At 35.0% G+C, this 22,631-nt stretch overlaps 1 protein-coding gene across 3 annotated transcripts in view; it reads right to left on the minus strand.

Moving 5' to 3' along the window:
- The window catches only part of SLC39A12 (solute carrier family 39 member 12), a gene marked incomplete at its 3' end in the record, with an annotated part of 63,692 nt that overhangs the window by 14,857 nt on the left and 26,204 nt on the right, over positions 1-22,631 (minus strand). The window contains exons 7-11 of one of the 3 annotated variants that reach the window (XM_084254231.1): positions 20,660-20,809; positions 18,778-18,885; positions 16,362-16,428; positions 12,198-12,356; positions 10,481-10,668 (exon numbers count right to left, since the gene is read on the minus strand). In XM_084254231.1, coding sequence (XP_084110357.1) covers positions 10,481-10,668; positions 12,198-12,356; positions 16,362-16,428; positions 18,778-18,885; positions 20,660-20,809 — 672 coding nt within the window. Of the gene's footprint in view, positions 1-10,480; positions 10,669-12,197; positions 12,357-16,361; positions 16,429-18,777; positions 18,889-20,659; positions 20,810-22,631 lie in introns of all 3 variants that reach the window. The other 2 variants (XM_084254230.1, XM_084254232.1) reach the window with 2 other exon arrangements.

Here is a 22,631-nt window from a genome sequence, read left to right on the forward strand (position 1 = left end):
AATAAAATATGGCATCTGTTGTTCTTAATAAAGTTTGCCTGCAGGAGAAACTATTTTATCAGTGTCCAACCTGCTGGGGTTTGCTGAAAGTCTAGCCTTCCTGGGAGAAGGGAAAGATTCAACTCTTTTCCCCTCCAGCCATTTTACTTACTGAAGGGGTGAAGGGTCAAGTTCACAGTCTTAGGGCACTGGTTCACCAAAAGGTCCCGCCTAATCATAGGGCTAGAGAACACTTCCCCACCCCACACTTACTACTGTATTACAAAAGACCTACTTACCACAGTTCCTTTTACCCAGTACATTGTATCATCTTCTCAATAAAAATAATAAGGAAGACTAAGGCAAAAAATACACTTTGGAGAGAATGAACAAGCATCAGATCCAGAGTCAAATATAATAGGAAGGCTGACATTATCAGACCAGGAATTTCAAAAGCTCTGATTAATATGCTAAGGGCTTTAATGGGAAAAGTAGACAATATATGCAATAATAGATCAATAATATAAGATAGAAATTCCAGGAAAGAATCAAGAAGACATGTTAGAGATCGAAAACACTAATAGAATTGAGGAATGCCTCTGACGTGCACCTCAGTAAACTGGACACAGCGGAGGAAAACTCTGAGCTTGAGGATATGACAATAGAAATGGTCTAAACTCAAAACAAAGAGAAAAAAGGCTGAAAAAATATATAATACAATATCCAAGAACCATGGGATTTTGAAATGCATAAAATATGTGTAATTTGAATACCAGAAAAAGAAAGTGATTGAAAGAGAAGCAATATTTGAAGTAATAACAACAAAATTTCTCCCAATTTTTTTTTTTCTGACACCAAACCACAGATCTAGGAATCTCAGAGAAAAATATAGCAGAATAAATGCCAACCCCCCCTTACACATAGACATATTATTCTCAAACTTCAGAAAATCAGAGACTAAAAAATCTTAAAGAAGCCAGAAGGGGCAAAAACAAGCTTACCTAAAGTCTATCAAGGGGATAACCATAACATGAATTTTCCTTAGAAAGTATGCAAGCAAAAAGAAAATAAAGTGAAATAAAGTGTTGAGAGAGAAAAAGCAACCTAGAATTCTGTACCCCCAAATTGTTCTTTAAAAATGAAGGAAAAATTAATTCTCAGAAAAATAAAGTTTGGGACATATCTGATAAAGAAATGATATCCAAAATGACAAAGAACTCTTGAAACTCAACAATAGGAAAACAAACCCAATTTTTAAAACTGGCAAAAGATCTGCAGATGGTAAGTAGGCATATGAAAAGATAGTCCACATTCTATGTTATCAGAGAAATACAAATCAGATTAAAACAGGATAAATAATAATGTACACCTATTAGAATGCCCAAAACCTAAAAATTGACAAAACTACATGATGATGGGGATGGGGAGCAACAAGAAATCTAATTCATTGCCGATGGGAACATAAAATGGTAGTCAGTAACTTTGGAAGAGAGTTTGGCAGTTTTTCACAAAACTGCCTAGTAAAAATTCATTGTCATCACTTTGTGTTAAGAAACATAAAATATCGGATTACCTTTAGATCTTAAAGTCCCAGAGCAACAATGCTATGGATTAAGGGTGTCTCCCCAAAATGCGTACGTTCAAACACTTTCCCTAATGATGGTATTCAGAAGTCGGAGTTAATTAGTATTCGATGAGCTCTTGAAGTCAAGATCCCTTGTTAGGGGTGTCAGTGCCTATAATTAAAAATCCTGGGAGTGCTTGCTTCACTCCATGTTCCACTTTGTGTGGCTACAATGGGAGGTAGCCATCAACAATCCAGGATGCTGAATCTGCAGTACCTTGATCTTGGACTTTTCAGCATCTTAAATGGTGAGAATAAATGTTTGCTGTTTAAGTCATTCAGTCTATGTTTAGTTGCCTTGATAGCAGTCCAAATTAAGACTATGAACACCTCCTGTCTTTATGCTTCTTTAATAGCCATACAAAATCTATTTCTGGAGGATCAGAAATCCTTCTTTTGACAATGTACACTGTGGACCACTTTGAATTTCTTTGTGATGACATACTGTGACAAAAATGGAGGGAAGTCTAGATTCTCCATACACTTAAGAAATCCTGCTGTCCCTCTTGTTGAACCTGGCTGGGGAAAGTTTTCTATATGCAAAATAAGATTTTCAGAGCTACAAAATCTGAGGAAGGTCTTGCTAGATTTATTTTGGTAATATTCTGGGAAGTGAAAATTTGCTCTGGAATACTTTTGACAAATATTGTATCAATTATTGCTTTTAATACTCTTCTAAGGGGCACATTAGAATGTGTTCAATTTTAGCGTCATTTGATTATTGATAGACTATGTTGACTCAACAGCATTCTAAATCTGGGAGTGTTGTTCAATTGACGAAGTATCTCTTTTGAATTTAGGTCTTTAAAAATTAGTAGCTCTGTTTATTAAACAGCTCCTTCTTGTAATTTTTTGTCTCAATCAAAAAGGCAAGGATCAGAGTGATCAGTGAATCTGGGATCACCGAACTTGAAGGTTTGTTCAAGGTTATTTTGAAAAATTACCATTAATATCTTATTTGCTGAATATTCAAATAAAGGATTTATAAGGCTTCTAATTTTCCAATGGTATCTTCCCAGAGGAATTCATGAAACAGTTTGAGCAGAAGATTAAAAAAAAAAATTCTCTTTTGAAAACTGAATTACAAGACTAAAATCACATCATTGTTATACACAAATAGGAAAGACAAAATGTTACTTGTATTTAATAATTCACTTCTCCATTTTTTTCTTAGGGGACAAATTCTTAGTTTTATAGCTCACAAAAGAGACCCATTAGCCGGCTTTTGTATTTTCCTGAGAAACGAATTATGTTGGAGGACACATTTGTATGTATATGTGCTCATGGTTTGTGAGGATAGCTAGAAAAAAAGAAACACAAGGAGCAGAAAAATACAAACATTTCTGGTGGCTGACTTTTTTAAATTATAGAACTCAGCATTCATCAAAGTTAAGTCTATTAATTATTTTCTCAGCAGAAAATATCTAAGAATTTGACGGATTTTTAGAGAAAGAATAGAAATCTTTCAAAATTGCTAGTAAGAATGATTCATACTTCTTCTTTTGTGAAGCAATAATTGTGAGTGTTGAATTATATTAATTTTGCTGCCTGAAATGGTTTTTAAATACTTGTCATTTTTTCACAGAAAAAGGGTATTTAAATGTCAGTTGCACTCATTGATTTCAAGTACAATATTTGTTGAAGCAAATATGTATCTCAAAGTTATTTTATATGTCCTTTTCAAACAAAATATCCCCTTTCTTTGGATGGCTATTGTTTAAAGAACATTATACCTAGGTATTGCCAAATTTCAAGAAAAGGATAGCTTACTAGTGTTTTGGATGGAAAATGGATTGATCAGAAATGACTTGGTAATTATAGATGGCTGAATTGCATTGAAGTTATCTAGATTTTTCTCTGAGATTCAATCAAACTCAATATATTGGAAGACAAAGAATGATGGGGAGGAGGGAATGGAATCCGTATCCTAAAAGTGTAAGATTCTACTTTAGCTTAATTTTATGGTTATTTTCTTTATAATAATAATCTTTATCATGACTAAGGGAAAAGAACTACCTAGTTGCAAATACAGCTGTTTTGTGGTCAATTTATATTCTTTTCACTCAATTTACTGTCTTGAAACTGTTACTTTTACTGAACTAAAATAATTTTGAGAATTATTATCTGGACTATCGATTACCTTATTTGTTCACTAGGTTTAATACTGGATTTTATTTTTGTGTTTAAGTATATTTTAAAAGCAGAAGATCCTAAGTTCAATTTATTTTTTTTTTAAGATTTATTTATCTATACAAGATCCGGGGTACAGGGCAGATGTGCGGGAGGGTGAGAGGATTCACCAGAGACAGAGTGGGAACAGAACAGGTAGACAGATGAAATACACTGCTGAGGGGAGCAGTGGGTGAGACAGAAGAGATCTGCCACGCCATGTGGGTATCTCCACTGCTGGTGGAGATCGAACCTGTGCTGCAGCGGCTGCAGACAGCTTCACCAAGCTGCATTCAACCGCTTGTGCCACCAGGGAGGCCCCCTAAGTTCAATTTAAAAATACTCTTTACCATGCCTTTCTCATAAGGAAAATTATCCAAAACTTGGAAAATGCTCCAAGCTAAAGTCTGATGTTACTACAAGCAGATAAGCATATTGTGCTAAAAGACTTCTCCTCAATCTTGTGTCCCCCCCATCTTCACCCCATTACTGTAGAAGTGAAATCAAGATTTAAGGAATATCAGTAACAGTATTGAAGATAATTTTCATAACAATATATAATATAGAGTCTAGGGGGAAGAGATCCAGAAAATTATATAAGAAGAAGACTGGCAGAAGGAGGAGGCTATATTCTCAACTGATTCATTTTGACATAGGATAGTGGATAGGGAACCTAAGATTTGTTTTGTGTGGGCATGACTTCTTGAGATACTTCCTTCTCCACTCTACTTCCTTCTGTCTCTCTGAGTGACAGCTCCTCCTCTACCAGCTTGGTTGCTATTAAGGTATTGGATCTGGGCAGAAGTCCAGTTCCCTCAGTTCTAGTAACACTCTCATTGCATCCATAGCCATAGTCTCTTAGGATTTCTATGTGCTTGTTGCTATGGAAGCAGTCTTGAAGGATGTAAAGGCTTCGGGGGGAAAAACCAAAATGTTTGAAACTTGGTGTAGTTCCAAAATAAAACTTTCCTTGGCATAACCTGTACTGCTTTTAAAAAAGAATGTATTCTTTAAATTATAAACTATATTCATTAGAAATAAATTCTTTCTAATATATAAACAGCTGAAAAATAATACTTCCAGAGCTTGTCTTTTGCTTCCTTTTGAGAAATTCTATAAATTTTAAAGAAGGTAGAAATGAGAATGCTAGACTTTCATTTCTGAGAATTTTCTTATTTGGAGAATGAAATCCTCTTGCAAAGCTGCCTCTGTCACTAAGCATATCAAAACAAAGTTTGTGGTGCAAGGATTAAATGTGATGACTTAAAACAATATGTTATCTCATAGTTCTGTCAATCTGAGGTCTGGCACAAGACTCACTGGGCCAAACTGATATGTTGGCATGGTTGCTCTGCATTCTAGACGTTTTCATGTTGAATTTGTTTCTTTGCTCTTTCTAGCTTCCAGAGACTTCCTACACTATTGGGTTCCTGCACCCCTCCCTCCATCTTCAAATCAACAACAGCCAATAGCACTGACCTGCCTTCTATTTATTGCACCCCTTTCTGTGACCAGCTGGTAAAGACTTTCCACTTTTAAGGATTTATCTGATTAGATTGGGACCACCCAGATAATCCAGGATAATCTCCCCATCTCTAGGTCCTAAACTTTACTCACGTCTGCAATGTTCCTTTTGACATAGAAGATAACATATTCATAGGTCCCAAAGATTAGGATATGTATATCAATGGTGGGGAGGGAATTTCATAGTTCATGGAACTATGAAAAAGATGACAAAGATGCAGTTATAAATAAGATATAGACACAGTAGATAAGATAAATGGATCAACCTGTTATACCACAGGATTGATGATTCTATCAGGCCCTTGTATTACGTGATACTTCATATACTCTATTAAGGCCTACCACTTACTATTATCACTTTCTATTTTCCATAGACTGGCAGAAGTTAAAAGATGGAAAAGGTATTCTGTGCAAACAGCTAGCAGGAAAGCATGTGGACTACATTAACAATATTAACATCAGCCAAAGAGACTTGAAGACAAGGAGTTTTGCCAGAAATAGAGAGGTATCTTTTGGCATGATAAAAGTATTATCACCAAGAAGACAAAACAACATTAAACATGTATGCATCTAATGACAGAGCTTCAAACACAATAAAAATTGATAAAACTAAGAAAGAATTAGACAAATCCATAAACATAGGTCTATATTTTAACAATAGTTCCTCACTAATCAACAGAATAAGTGGAGTATCCACTGGTACAGAATTTGAAAATAAGCAACACCATCAAACAATCTGACAGTCATAGAACTCGGTACCCAAAAAACTGCCTCAATTACCTGCTTTTCAAATGCACATGAGGACATTCACCAAAACATATGATATGCTGGTCCATGAAACACATCTCAAACTATTTCAAAGAACTAAAGGAAAATAGAGTAAAGTATATACTCTGAAGATCAAGGAATTTAATTTAAAATCTACAAGTAAAAGATATTTAGAAAACTTTGAGAAATTAGGCAACATACTTCTATGCTATGCATGGATCAAAAAGGAAAAAAAATTACATGAGAAATGACAAAACATTCCAAAATGGTGAGTACTGAAAACACAATATATTGAATTACCTGGAATTCAGAAAAGTAGGCCTTCCAGGGAAGTATATAGTGTTAGATGATTATATTAGTAAAGAAGACAAATTTAAAACCAATGATATGTCATCTCTCCTCATAATGCAAGATAATAAACAGAAATTGCATGCAACGTGAGAAGAAAGGAAATAGTAGAAATAAAAGTAGAAGCCAAAAGAAAACCATAAAGTATGGGTATACAATCATTGGCAGTTTTTTCTAGTTGTGGAATTTGTGCTTCCTGGTTTCTGTGAAGTTTGGCATTGTCAGACTGCAGTTCTCTCTTCTTAAGGAAAATGCACTAGGGAATATTTTTACTGAACTTGAAACTGTGACTACCACCTGATCATTTAAGCTACTCAAGCCAATGAATTAGCCATTAGAAATAAAAGTGACTACGCTGGCCTTCCCAGTGACACAGTGGATTGAGCACAGCGCAGCACTGTGAAGCTGTCCACAGCCTCTCCAGCACCAGTTCAATTCCCCCAGCAGGCCAGGGAGATACCCACATGGCACTGAAAACCTCTCCTGTATTGCCTGCTGCCCTTCTTAGCAGTGTTTTCAGTCCTTCTGCCTGTTCTGCTTCCAGCTCTGTCTCCGGTGGATTCTCTTACCCTCCCATGCCTCTGGCCTATACGCCAGTGCTTGTATAAATAAATTTTTTTTTTAAAAAAGTGACTATGCTGGAGGGGTAGTTGTCACTGGTTGCCATGAGGAGGTAAGTTATTGTTTGACAATACAGTAAGTAAGGACATAGCCTGAACCCAGCAATTCTGTGGAGCATCTTTTGGTTGTTTGTGAGCCTAGTGACAAATGCGGAACAGAGAACTACCAGAAACACAGCCCTGACAAGGACAATGCAGACCACTCTGTGAAGAACTGGGCTGCCCTGCCAGGAAAGAAATGCAGGTTTATCAAAGAGCTGCCTGAGGAGAGGGCAATTGAGATTGGATGCCTGAGGACAGAGATGATGAAAGCCAAATATGGCCTTAAGACCAACAGAGTTTAGAGCTTGTTCCACTATATTTTTAGTATATATTTATGGAATTTTGGGGCCAGTGACCACCATGGAGGAACTTTGGGATAGATGGGACTTAAAAATATAGGAGAGGGCCTCCCTGGTGGCGCAGGCAGTTTAGCGCAGTGCTGTGAAGCTGTCCACAGCCTCTGCAATGCCGTTTCAATCCCCACTGGCCTCAGAGCAACCCACATGGCAAGCAAACCTCTCCTGTCTCACCCACTGCTCCCCTCAGCAGTGTATTTCGTCAGTCTGCCTGTTCTGTTCCTTGCTCTGTCTCTAGTGATTCTTCTCACCCTCCTGCACATCTGGCTTTTACCCCGTTCTTGTATAAATAAACAAACAAACAAACAAACAAATAAATAAAGGAGAACATGAGCCTATTGAAGTGATGGACTGGGTCAACAATTAATAAAAAATCCCATTTGTGTGCTATTTCATATTTCTCAGCCCAAACAGTGCATCAGAGACCAGTTCTAAGAGGGCATTGGTCAATTTTGCAGAAACCCTTATTTTCCTCCTGCACTCTTTTTTCTCTTGTCCTGCTCTTCTCCGATGTGATGGCATTCAACCAACCTGGGAACCCACTGGCACTCAAGCATGCATAATTTGGAAGTAAGGGGGGTGCTCCTGAAGCTTGTGGTGCCAGCTATGAACAATGGGGACAGGACCCCATGGACAACACCTCTTTTATTCCCCTGATGAACAGTTCGAAGGCACATTTCTTAAACCTCCTTGAGGAATCTTATGTGATGGACCCTTCATCAAGGTGGTCCACTTAATAAAAATAACATTTTTTAATTGACTTTTTATGCTATGCTATTTTACTACACCTGACTTTCATTCATATTCCCTGGGATTAAATCCCAAATGAATTATCTCAAACAAACCCTTGTCTTAGTCTCTGTTTGGGAGACCTAGACTAAGGTACTGATCTTTATAAGTGAGAATTAATTTCCTCTGGCCACTCAGAGTGGCATTCATTCTTAACTTTCTTTAGAAGCCATTCAATGTAACTGGGAGTTAGTGTGCTTGGATAAGGCAATCCCATTTTGGAGAATTTAAACTGGCAGATTTCCCTAGAAAAGACTTCCTTGTTGAGTTCATTGTTAATGGCCCCATTTTCCCCCTAGTTTTTTCAGAAATTTGAAATAGCACACCCACTGTCTTTGAAACAAGCGCAGCAAAAATAAAGCTAATCTTTCACATTAACCCTGCTTAGAAAGTGCTTGGTGAATTTCCAGGGTTTAGTAAATAACCAGTGCAGCAAAGTATTCCCCATTCCTTTTCAGTTGGTGACATTAATTTTCTTTGCCATTTTACAGTCATGAAACCTTGTTTTCTTCCCTTTAAATGACAAAAAAAAAAAAAACCCAAAACGTATTTTCTTTGGCACAGCCCCAGTGTACAGCAACAGTTAAACTTTCTGCTATGTGAAAGAGTCATATTTGTTTAGAAGTTACTCAAAAGGCCGTGAGAGCAGGCGACCTGGATTATAGGAAGTAGCCTCAGGAAACTCAGACTATTTTCTGTCTTGTATTTTTGCCAGGACACTGGTTTTTCCTTGGTCAATAGTAATTTCTAATAAGGTCAAGATTTATCCTAGTTGGAACTTCATAGGATATCACCCACATTGCTTTTTTTTTTTTTTTTTTTAATAAGCAACTGTTTACCCTTGTGAGACCAGAGGAGAAGCACTGAGGGGGGAATATTTAGCACTGAGGGACATATTTAGCTAAAGGTTCTGCATGATAAATGGCTCTTGATAATATTTCCAGGTCAATTTTGAGAGAGTAGATTCCCTAACAAAATTATTGACTATGTACAGATACATCCATCATACATGAAGAGAGAACCAGAATATGTTAAAAACAGAACAGACTTAAAGGAATACAGCAACCATCTCCAACTACTCAAAAAGAGAAAAGAACTTCAAAATATTCAAAAATAAGGATGCTCAAGAGTGAATTTGTGAGTTGATATCTAGACCTTTTTTATTAAAATATGTCACTCACAACATTTAATGACGAGTGACAGTGTGTTTTCGAAGCCACGAAAGGTTAGAAATCCAGATTTCTCAAACTAGAAGAATTGCAGGATTGATAATCCTGGGTTAGGTGGTGAATGGGGCTTAGAAAACAGGAATCAAATTTGCCTTAATTTTACTATTCTTTGTTATCAAGATTAAGAAATTACCTAAGTATCATAAATAATGTGTAACAACACTTAAAAGGAAACACATTCTGGTGTTTACCTCATTTTTATGAATCTCATGCATGAGAATTAGGAAAACAACCAGAAAGTCAGAAATATTTACACAACTTTAAAACTGTTCTTTACTTGGAGAATCCTCTTATTGAAGTCTACTTGCCAAATGCACTGGCATTCTATTTGTATCAGAACAAGTTCCTGCTTTCCAGACTCTTCCATTAAAAACCATGTTTCTTTATTTACTTCCAGAGCAATAGCTAGATGCTGCCATATCAGTCCCAAAGGTCCTGTTCCTCATATCACCTACAAGATTGCTTATTACACTCTACTCCAGGATACATATAATCATGTAATCAGTTTTAGAGACCCACTACTACAATTCTTTTTCATTTCACTGACATGACAGTACAGAAACAAAAACTTAACTAAAGGCAAAATCATTATTTTTAAAAATACTGTTAATTAAGTCAAATAGCTTTTTGATTTAATACCAAATTCAGCTGAACTATTTTTCAATGTATGAATAAAATAGTTGCCTGTTTAACAGAACTTTTCAGTTTTTTAATTGGAAGTGTAGGTATCACATATAGATGCAAAAGCAGAACAGGATAAATTTTATATCACTTTTTGACAATTATAAAAATTATGAGTTTTATTCATTCTTTTTTTCAAGCAGTAAATGAATGTCAATATTATGTGTATATTAAAATATGTTTCTTCTGCTTTCAACTTACTTTTTGGGATTATATAGAATATTCCCTTGGTCTTTTATATTGTTAACATTATTCTTTCCCCACCTACACTTCTATTTTACTGGTTGTTTTTTTTTTCTGTTTTACATTTTCAGCATTTGGAAAAACAAAATAGAAAAGCCACAAGCTTACCATTTCCACCAAGGATAAATATAAGAACATTCCAGCAGTAACTGTTAAGATCCAGTTTTGCACACATGGATCAGTTGATACTGAGAGGCCAATGTACAGGCCAATGAAGGCAGTTAGAGCACTTATAAAATTCATCAGAATGGCAATCTTAATAGGGAGTCCAGAACTTAAGAGCACAGCAAAGTCTCCTGATATTTAAGGGAAAAAGAAATTATAATTACTTAACTGATGATGCCTTTGGTAGAGTAATGTGCAATTAAGTTGTTTCAAAATTTAACAACTGAAACGAATTTCATAAATAAGTTGAATGATTGGTTACTAAAACACTTCCCTATATTTCTCTAGGAATCATAAGCAATTCATTATGCTCTTATAGGTAGTTACATCTCAAGAGTTCTATTTCTTTACTACTCTCATTCCTGATGTTTTATGACATTTTCAATTTAGATAAATGCAAAATAAAACATTTGCTGTCTTAGATTTTCTAAACATTTTTTGCCTGAATTCTTGCCAGATAAAATAATGAGGTAGTAAACATCATAAGGACTTTTCTTATTTATACTAGAAGCATTGTGAGGAAAGCGAAAACAAGATATAAAAATTATTATACTGGTTGATTAGGAAATTAAATTTTTCCTTTGGGAAATGCTTTACTGCCTTAATAAGTTTAGAAAAATGACTTCTTTTTCTCCATATCTTTCTTCCAAAAGAATGGCTCATTATCTGAGAATCTCTATTTCTTAGTTTGGGGAATCTAGAAGAGGCTGCAATTCAAAAATGAACCTGTAGACTCCATTTCCTAGTTCCACTGGATAATGAACATGTCTTAAAACCTCTTTGCTGGCCTGCCACAGACTGTCATATTCCCTGTGGAATTATTATAGTAGCTTCAAGCAGAACCACAGGGTGACACACTCAGACCAGGTACATTTTAATAGATTTACAAAGAACTTTGGATAAACCAGTCTGAGAGGGATGGGTCAATAATAAGTCAGTGTCAGGTTTTTGAATAATAGGCAGTGAATAATAGAGGACAAGGGGTGACCAGGGGACAATAGAGGCCTGAAAATAGGAAAATGAGTGAGAGAGCAAAAAGACCTCTCACCAGGACATGAGTGTGCCGGGGGCCAACCTCTAATCTTTTTGAGCCTGCTTCAGAAGGGTCTATTCTATCTCTTTCTGGTTCCTGAGAGGCAGGATTTGAATTACAGGGCTATTAAGATTATCGAGAAAAAGAGTCTTATGTGCATCTGCTAAAATACGCCTGTCATTTCAATTTTATGCGTGACTTTAAACATTTTGTATAAATCAGTTTGATGAAACCATGGTTTGGCTTGAATTTAAATGTTATTATATCTCATTGGCCTGTGTGCTAACATAATGGGTAAAGTTCCCCTCTTAATGTCTTTCCCACATTTAATATGCAGATTTTAAAGCCTGTGCCCAAGATCTTTAAAAAGAAGTTTCTATGAATGACTTTTTCCCCTACAGATGTCTCCAGAACTCAAATAGAGTCTCTTCTGACCTTGGGCAATGAGTCTAATTGAAGTGTATCCTGAGGTAGAGACCTTTTTTTGCTAGCTCTCTTCTTATGGTTAAAGTAAATTGTGAATAGAAAGCATTCCTCTTTCAACCATATGCTGGAATAAGAAACCCAGTGAGCCACATCTACAGATAGGACTTTCTCAAATAACAGTGATTCTACTGTCAGACTTACCCATTTCATGTGGGATTTCATGACACAAAATAGCAAGAGTTGTGGTCACTCCCGACTCAGACGAAGATGAGAAAGCTGTGCCTATCACTAAGCCATCTGCGAAATTATGCAGGCTGTCTCCAACCAGTACCATTATTGCTAACAAGCTAATGGTTTTGCCTAAAGAACCAAACAGAAATGAGAAAAGCATTAAAAATCAGGGCTCATGAATTCCCTCAAATAGTACCAACTTTCCTATCCACCCTTGACATTCTTAAATTTCTTCAAATTTATAACCCAACTTTATGTTAGCCTACAAAATAAGTCAGGAACAGAAATTCAAATAAGGTAACCAATATGCAGGGATGTATAGTCCTGTTTTCTAATGGGTCCAACTGCTAGGAGATAAATTATGCACTGGCACTCACTAGTCTATCACCTTGTATCACTAGGCCAAAAAAGAAAATAAAAATAATATTGTTATAACCTCCTAAAATACCACTGATGACCTTTCCATGTGTGTCTTTTGTGAAGCATTTAAAAATAATTTAAGAACATCCCTGTGGAGTTAAAATAACTCCACATAAAATAAAATGGAGCCTATTTTCCAAACTCTCTCCTCTGAGTCAGACTGGCCCCAGTGTCATTCTGCAGAAGAGCACATTTGGCTATTTCATGACCACTGAGTTTCCCTTTCTGGTTGGTGCTAATGACCACCCACCCCCACCCCAAAATGCCTCAATGACTGTCTCGTGTGACATGACAGAATTCCTACCAACTCTGTTGGCCCTAAAGTTAGCTTTGGGACAATGACTTAATGTCTTATCTTTCCGAAAATAACTTCCTGTCCCAGACTAACTAGTAAACAAAAAAAAAAAAAAAAAAAAAGAAAAGAAAAGCTGTTTTGTGGGATTCTAGTATATAAAGCATATTATCTGATTAGTAGAGAATCAATGAAAATTTAGATCATAATAGGTTTAATTAATGAAATAATTTATACCACAATTGGGTTCAATTTTTCTTTCCTTTTTTTTTTTTTTAAAGATTTATTTATTTATTTATACAAGCACTGGGTACAGTCAGAAGCGCGGGAGGGTGAGAGAATTCACCAGAGCCAGAGCGGAAGGCAGAGCAGGCAGAAGGACCGAAGTACACTGCTGAGGGGAGCAGCGGGCGGCAGGAGAGGTCTGCTCGCCATGTGGGACCCTCCTCCGGTGGCCGGGGAGCAGCCGGGAATCGAACCGGCGCTGCAGAGGCTGCGGGCAGCTTCGCAACCCAGCGCTCAACTGCTGCGCCACCGGGAAGGCCCGGGTTCAATTTTTCAATAAAAATAATTTTTGTTTTCAAAAACCTAAAATTGTAAATTTGTATAATCCAATTATGAAACTGAAAGACTAATGACTAATGAATATAAAGGATACTTCAGAGAAAACTATTCTGACAGTGAACTACCTAAGTACACCATTTGATAAGGATAGTCATTAAAATCAACGGCAGTTTCTAAAACTTCATTCATTACTTAGTTGATATCTGCTGAGTGTCAGGTGTAAGTAGTAGCTGCTACTATTAGAACTGAACACACTGTTTTAATAATTGTGCACTAATTAAAACTAGGAAGAGGTTACCTCATGGTTTCTGTTATATCATCTAATAATGCAAGGTGACTGCCTTGGTTTGACTCATTTCATATTTTACACCATAAAATAGTAAGTTCAGTGAAGAAAACAGCAGAAACAGACCCGTCTATCAACCAGGAGATAGTGTGTTGACTGCTTTACAAAGATGCCCCATGCCTTCTACTTCCACAAACCATACTATATTTAGAGCTATCACTGTGCAACTGACATATCCTTTTTGTGATTCACTAATTCATTTTATTCTTTAGTTTAAAAAAAGCACATTTCAGGCAATAGTCATATGAACACAGAATAAATATTGAATTATTGAATTCAGGGAATTCTTACTGGCATTGCCTGGAAATTCTCAGAATCTAATAATGCTACCAGGTCTCTTAGCTATTCTTGCCAATTTTCAGAAATAAAGCTCTTTTGTGAAAGTAAAATAATTTTAAGTAATACATTAGAAAACACTGAAGCATGAAAATAAATTGTGATTTCCATAAGCTTATATGTAGTTTTTATATTAATAGCATATATTCATTTGGAATTTTTTTACCCATTTATACTCTGCTAAGAAATATTATGACCTACTTTTGTTGTCTATTATTTTATTCTCTTTTATTGTAGGTTATTAAATGTCAGATCATGAACATATAACAAACCACAAGGCAAATACATATATTTGCATGTGAGCCACAAGGAACACATTGTGCAGGTTGTTTAAGATAATTTAAACAATATTTGGTGAAAGATAAGAAAAGCATTCACTGGTAACTTAATGTACTTATTACAGAATTATCCATAACATTTTACCTTTCCTTATGTACCTAGAAGCCATATTGAGTTCCACATTTCAGATTTATCAGAGATTTTCTAAGGTGAAACAGGGACTGCACCTTGTATCATTTTGCTTTTGGTTTATTTAAATCAGAATGTGGATAGCATTTTCACATCCTGTCTTTGAAACATAAGCTGAGTTCTACCAATGAGGTAATATGAAACAAGTAATCAAATATTTGAAGCTAATTCAATATGTCCCTGGCAAAAGGGCAGCTGAGTAATCAAATTTGGATTTGTTCACTATTCATTCTGTATGCCAACTCTGATATCTGAAGTGGAAAGATACGAAGGCTACAAAGTAACAAGACCGTTGTTACTCCCTAATCTAGCTTCTGCTCCCTGCGTTGCCTTTCTTCTATCAAAAACACATAAAAAGAAATGTCTGTTGTAGGATGACTAGGTGTCAGGCATCCTAACCACTTCTAAAACTAAATATTTAGAAGGAAAAAATACTACTCACAATATCCTTAAAGCAGGATTGGACAGATTGTACTTTGACTCAAATAAATAAATTTCAGGACTTAATACATCTAACACATTTGGAATAGTGATTTTTAAAATTATGTTTGATTTTATTCTTATTTATATCTCCAACCTTATTGCTAATAGATAAATGCATACAGAATGTCTGAATCATGGCATGCCTACAAACATTTCTTGAATGAAGGAATGTAAGAAAACACATAGATGCACACATGAATGAATGATCACAAAGAGCTTGCTGGTATATTACCATTTCCTTAGTTCCTCAAGGCTGGAACTTGCTAGCTATGCAATCCTGAGCAGTGACTTAAACTCTTTAACATCTGGTTTCTTCCTTTGTATAATTTGCATAATAATTCTTCATTCAGTTGTAGAGGGTTAGATGAGATAATTCATGTCAAGTGTTTAACACTATGCCTGGCATATAATAAGTGCCCAATAAATGGAAGCTATTCTTATTATTGGGTAACTCTCTTGTTGTGGTAGAATATGAAAACTAATCATGATGCCTTAATATTAATATAAGAAGAAATTTTGTCACAATATGGTAATATAAGTGGGAGAGAGAAATAGAGCAAAGATCCTGGGACAAATCTTTAAAAACAAAAACAGATTTTAAAAACTTCAAGTAATTATTTAGAAATGTTAAACAAAAGGAAATAAAATCCTGTCCAAAAGTGGTAAATTAAATTCAGAAGTAGGGAAAATCATAGAAAGTGAAAAGTTGGCTGAAAATTATATAAACAAATGAGTTATAGAATAATGTATGCATCAGGAGCATTGCTGACTGAAGCCCACTGTCTCAAATATATCATAAATGAGACAAATATTCATGATATATTTTAGTAGACTGTGATGATTAAAAAAAAAAAAACACAACCAAAGATGTGTTTGGACTGCATAGAGAAGTGTAAGATTCACTCATCATATAAGCAGGATTTTAAAGGAGTCTTGATAGTCACAGATGTATTTATTTATAATGGAAATTTTCAGAGGCTAGACTTTAAACAATTGGGGAAAATATTGTTAAAGAGTGGAGTCAAGCTGATATCAACATGTAGTATGTTTGAAAGATTGACAGGAATAAGTCTTTATCAAACATTTTTTTGCCAAGAGTTTCATAATGAAAATCACACTCCAAGTTAAATGTATATGATTTTAAAATATTTATTTTATAGCAGACATAACCTTTTACTATGGCACTTTCTATATTGAAGGTTTTCCTTTTTTCATTGGTACTCACTTTTTCTTTCAGGCACCGTCATACTGCCTATAGGATGCTCAGCTGCCTGTGAATCTTCTGGGCCTTTCTGTTTTAAATGAAAAAAAATAGCTGATGAAAGATAAGCAATAATCATCATTTTGTTGAAGAAATGAAACATCTGAAGTTATGTTGATTTTTTAAAAGATATTTCAATACTCTAGTGTATATTAGAATTCTAAATTTCATAGACAAACATAAAAGGCAGAGTTGAAGAACTATAAACATGCTGTCTGCAGTCTCTACATTTAGATGAAAATAGCATTCTTTTGTAGATAGTCTTCCATGAGAGCTAGAGGCTACTGAGACAGTCTGTAAATTCAGACCCTTAAATTATGTAAGCCTTTATGAAACTCAAAGCTGTAGAAAAAAACAACTTGGCACATCTCCCTTATGTTGGATTGTGGACCTAGGATTTGATTTCTGACTTTCAAGCAGATCAGTTATGGAGAAGAAACCCATACAAGCCCAATACCTCATTTCATTCTTTGTAACAAAATGTTCTGTTTTTGTTGCATTACCACTTAGTGAAAGAGTTCTGCTGATTAAGAAAGTAAATCAACAGGCATGAAAAATCTAAACATAATAACTCTTAAAACTTTCTTGTTCTTTCATATGATAGAGAAGTGAAATTTTGAAATTTAATTCTGTGAGCTAAGATTATATGATTTTATTTTACAGATTGACTCAGGGTTTAATTTTAAGAAAGTCACTTCTCCTGCCTGTTTCAGATCCTCATTCTATTCTATGAAAAGATTTTTGGTTTTTTTTGTTTGTTTGTTTGACCAGGCTATTGAACATGTCCTTTTAAAAAACATATTTATATAATTCTGTCATCCAAAGATGTGGAAACTTTGAGACCGATAACATCTTTTTTAAAATGTAAAACAGAGAAAGTAAATTCACATGTTAGAATGAACAGCAGCTATTTGAAATATGTAATGATAGGCTCATTTTTTGAAGAATGGCTCAGAAGTAAGGCAGGTCTATAGCATACAGGGTTAATAAAAGGTCTATCTAGTAGAAGGTCTATGGCATACAGAGTTCATAGAAGGTTAATAGGCAAGACAGATCTCTTGCCTAAAATGGTGGACTGAGAAATAAAAAGGTGATGTTTTTTACATTATATCAAAAATATGATTATAATCACAAGGCTCTATAGATCTTATTAAAAGTTCAAATATTTATCCCAAGATTTCCCCCTCAAAGAACTATATATTGTCACATTATGTGAAGGGATATAGAGGCCAACATCCCAGATGCCTTGCTGATTGGAAAGAGTTGTAAGTTTCTCTCCTTCCTCAAAAAAAAAAAAAAAAAAAAGGAAATTGAATTCATGAAACAATCTTAAAAGTTTTTATTATTTCTATTCTGTTTTAGGTTGATCTCATAGCTTAAATAATAAAAGGAATAGTGAATATATTATTAATGAATTAGTGTATTCAAAGAGTTCAAAACTCATTCAGTTAGCATCAGAGAATTGTTTACATGGATCTTAGGGTTCTGGACCCTTCATTCAAACAGAAGGAATAAATTTAACATTAAAGTGATTTTTAAAACTAATCTCAGCCTCAAGTTATTTTCTTTCAAACCACACGTGAAATATCTAAGCAATAAACACAAGGAGGCTTTTAAAATCATTTTAAAAGGACCATTTTTGTTCATATCCCTAAGTTAGCTCCAGATTTGCAGTCTACTGCCAGACTTCTATTTTGCTGTGTTAATATCACAGGAATAACTCATTTATCTCTACTCAGTCCAGAATCTGTGCTTGAACTCCTTACTGGCCCATGATTAGAGGAAGCACGTTTTCTAACTACCACATATTACCTCATATTTCCTTGTCCCTTTACTTGTTACTTTGAGAATTAGAATAGAAACCTGATTGGGAGCTGTGTTTGGAGAATTCATATGGAGGATTATTGTCATGGAAAAATTAGTGTGATGGAAGGCACTTTTTATGAGACATCTCACTAGGCAGAATCAGTTCTCTCCTGCACTATGAAATGAACACCCCACTCTTAGATGTACTAACTAATTCCTTGCTCAACATTTATTTGCACCCACTTAATCATGATTAAGGATTAGTCAGAATGAAAAAAATTAAAGGTCAACTGGCTTATGGAATCTTGTAAACAAAATAATGAAGGGGATATATGTTAGTCTGATCCATACACTTTTTTTTTTCAGAAGTGGCACATCTGGAAAATGTTCTTAACTCTTTATATCAGGAATCAAATGCTAGGCAAAGTTTTCTAAACAGTATCTATCATGGTCAAGAAAAGGAAAATCAAAAGTGGCTTCTGCAATACTTATCTATACTAGTGAGTATCATCTGATCATCAAGGAATAAAAGAGGGTAATCACATCAGTAGAATACTTCAAATCAATAACCTACCAACTGGATAGTTGAAGGAGATTTACCTCTGCCTGATTTGTCACTTAACTCAGAGTTGAGAATAAGATGTCGGGAATGTCCCACATGACCACTAACCAATGATGTGGCCTGCTGGATGAGGATGGTTTAACATTAGTACCAAAGCCAGAAAGACACAAGTACAGCCTTTGTCAGTTTCATGCTTCTATTTAACATTTTGCCATTTGGCCAAGGGGTGAGTGACACAAAAAACGTACCAGAGGAATCTCATTGTGAGCAATACTTGCTAAAATGCCTCCCCTTGAAGCACAGACTGTTCTAAAGCATCAAACATATTTGTAATGCTTGAAGAATAATTTCAAATTTTTAATTATTATTTTAAAAGGTTTTAATATTACATTGTCTTTTGTATTTACTGAAAAAAATGTATTTATTACAAAACTAAATGTAGAATTCTTTCTGATGAAGATACCAAAAAGATAATTTAAACAATCTTATGCCCTATTACTACTAAATTAAAGCACTTTCAAAACATTCACATTCCTTTTATTATGCAATGTCATAAATCTTGAAACTATGTTTCTAAACTCATTTTAAGTTGCCTGACAAGTCCAAGGACAATCTGAATTAATGTAACATTTTACCTATTGAGAATTTATTTATTTCCATCTGATTAAATTTCTAATTATTTGTTTTAGCTTGAGATGTTAGCTTTGTAATTTAGTTCCCCCAATCCTGGAATGCTAATATCTTGGCCTCTATTATTGCTTTATGTGTTTATTGAGGTTAGAATTCCTTCTGTGAAGTTTAAATTCCAAAAATTTTAGAGTAAGTACTGAGATTCAAGATGGCATTCTTAACTTCTAAATTACTGTAGCATCCACCTTTGACTGCAGTATAAAGCAGCCCTACTTTATCAAAGCAGAGTTTTTTTCTTTTTTATAGAATTTTATTTTAAATCTACTTATTATAAAAACTCAAATATAGAGAAAAGATGTCAGAATTGTAATGTGAATCCTCAGATATCTACTCTCTCCATCCTACAATTGACATTTTACTATAACTATTTTAACCCATATCTATCCATCTATCATCTCTCTCTTTTTAATGAATAAAATAAAACTTTGAATAAATTTAGGAGTCAAAACAAACAACAAGCACTGATATTTTAAAAAGACTACTCAAGCGTGCCCATAGCACAGACATTGTGCATTATGTGAACAGGCGGAATGCCAGTGAGTAAGAAGAAAACCATAGAGAACTGCACAGCCCCTGGAAATTGTAAGAAAAATTTGCTTTATTTTAAACTGTAGGAGTCTTTCATAAGCAAGCATTAATCTTTTTAATCATCTCAACAAACAGCTAATCTATTTTCTTACAGGATAATCTATAAGAGCAACAAGAAAAAAAATCCATAAATGGTAAATCACTGTTTGATGTTTTATTATATAAATAGAAATTCATCAAATACAGGCACAATGAAAGAAATTATTAAAGCTTGGCAAAAAAAGATGTACCACAAATCCTATGATGAACTTCTTGTTTTTATAATTTTAGATGCCCTTAAGTCAGAAAATGATGGGTAATTTTGTGAATTTTCAAAGTTTTTGGTTTATTTGGTTTTGGTTAAAAGACCAGATTTGAAATGGCCTGTTTATAAACTAGCCATGAAGGTTCAATAACATGTTGTAACAAGTACATTACTGTGCCAGACAGGTGTTTTAAAAATTAATAACCATATTTATAAAGAAGCGGCCAGTTAGAATAATCTGCGTATTCCAGAAATCAGAGCCCCAACCTTTCTACAGACAACTTCATGCAGATGCCAACAACTTTTGCTCAAGTACTATTGAACTAATCTGAGTACTCTGAAGTCAAAGAAAAGATAAAATTTTAAATATACCTTGGCACTTGGAGATACAAGAAGAATAAAACATTTTTCTATCAAGAAAAATACATGGATGCCTCCAATTAATCCCAAAAGTTTCCAAATATGACCCTTGCTTTCATGATAGTGAAACTCCGAGGACTCCTGCTTATGTAAACCAAGAACCTGCAAATATTTTTAAAAAGAAAGAAGAGAGAAAGAGAGAGCAACATAAGGAAATAATTTCTAATGACTCAAATATTTATTAGTAGGTCCAGTATTAAATGTATTCAGCTTTCACTCTGGGAAGCCCTGTGACAACTTCTGAATTCATTCAAAGTCCAGTCTCCTTTTAGACATACGAATGCTTCTACTACATGATTTAATTTTCATATATGCTCCTCTCAATTCTTTAGCTGAATTTATTTCCAGGTACTGAACTGAACTTTGCTTGCACAGCAAGGCTTAATAATGACCAGCACTATTTTCAGCTCCCTGGGATACAAAAGGATAGTATTAGGTATTTTCCTCTAGTTAACTCATCCCATTGGTTGACCTTGTGATTTCTTGCAAGCTCATAAATCATTATTTATCATGTTCCCTCCCTAGAAGAAGGCAGTTTGGGGATAGTTCAGTGGCTTCCACATTTACGATATTACCATTAAATTTACAAAAGGGAAAAACAAATTACATGTGCATATATAGTATGTATATGTGTTCATTCACATATGTATGCGGATATTTAGGTATATGCAAATGTGCACATAAGTGAGTCTATGTGTTTACATTTATATGTGTGTATATTGAATGTGCAGACAAAACTAAAATCAAATATATGTCAGTAAACCTTTTCTTTTGGTAAAGACATTAAAGGACACCTACCTAATATTTCTAAGACCATTATTTCACAAAGTAGAGAACACTACTATCAGAAAAGCAAACAGAAGAAGCCACACAATCTCAGAATAAAAAGTAGATCTTTGAGTAAATATAGCTAGTTAAAAAAGGAAATCATGGTGATGAGTTTTCTCTTTCAGTGCAGACTTCTGAAACTTGCCATGATCACATTTCTGGAACCACTGGTTTTCCTAACTTTCCACCACACTTGTGCTATATCCTTCTTCTTATTCCCAATAATTTTTGTTCTCATCTCTTTTCTCAAGTAAAAGAAAAAAATCAATCTAAAATCACCTTCTAAATTTCATGAAACCCAGCTAATCTCTAAGTCCCCCTGTGTGTCATGTCTCTGTAGAATCAGCTGACAGTTGTACCCACCCCCTAGTTCACCTCTGCTGCCCCAATGGGGTGGACCCAGGGACCTTTAAGATGCTTGTGCTGTTTCCCAGGATTTTGGCAGTGAACAGCCATGAATCCACAGCAGTGACCTAGAAAAAGGCCTTGGCCACTGCCTCAAGCCAATAAGCCCTGAAATATTTCCAGAAAATTAGATTACAAGGGAAATTAAAACTAATAATGGTTTGTTTCATTTCTCCAATGCTCACTTTGTGATTTTCAGAACATCTAATAATTATTGAGCCTCTAAGGAACAAGGGTGAACCAGTAGGAAATTGCCAGAGGCTTGTGGAAAATTTTACCATCTCAGGCTTTGTAAGAGGGGGGATTATTTAGGCATCGTATATTATTATCTCATAAGGGACTTCAGAGAGAAAAGATAACCTCACCCAAAGACCCTTCTGCCTGAATTCTTGCATCTTGGGGGCCAGTCCTTTCGTCTCTGACAAATAAAGAGGCTCAGAAGGTTTCAACAAAGAACCAACTTCCTGGTGGTAACAGTTTTCTTAAGGGAAATCCAGATGACCATTGGCAAGAAAGAGAATTATTTTAATTTGAGGTAACATTGATTTATAACATTATATAGGTTTCAGGTGTACAGCATAATAAATCCGTATCTGTGTAAACTACATTACATTCACCACCAGAAGTCTAGTTTCCATCCAACACCACACAATTGACCCTTTTTACCCAATTTACTACTCCCTCCTCTCTT

This window comes from Talpa europaea (genome assembly GCF_964194135.1).
Source record: "Talpa europaea genome assembly, chromosome: 14".
Classification (NCBI taxonomy): domain Eukaryota; kingdom Metazoa; phylum Chordata; class Mammalia; order Eulipotyphla; family Talpidae; genus Talpa; species Talpa europaea.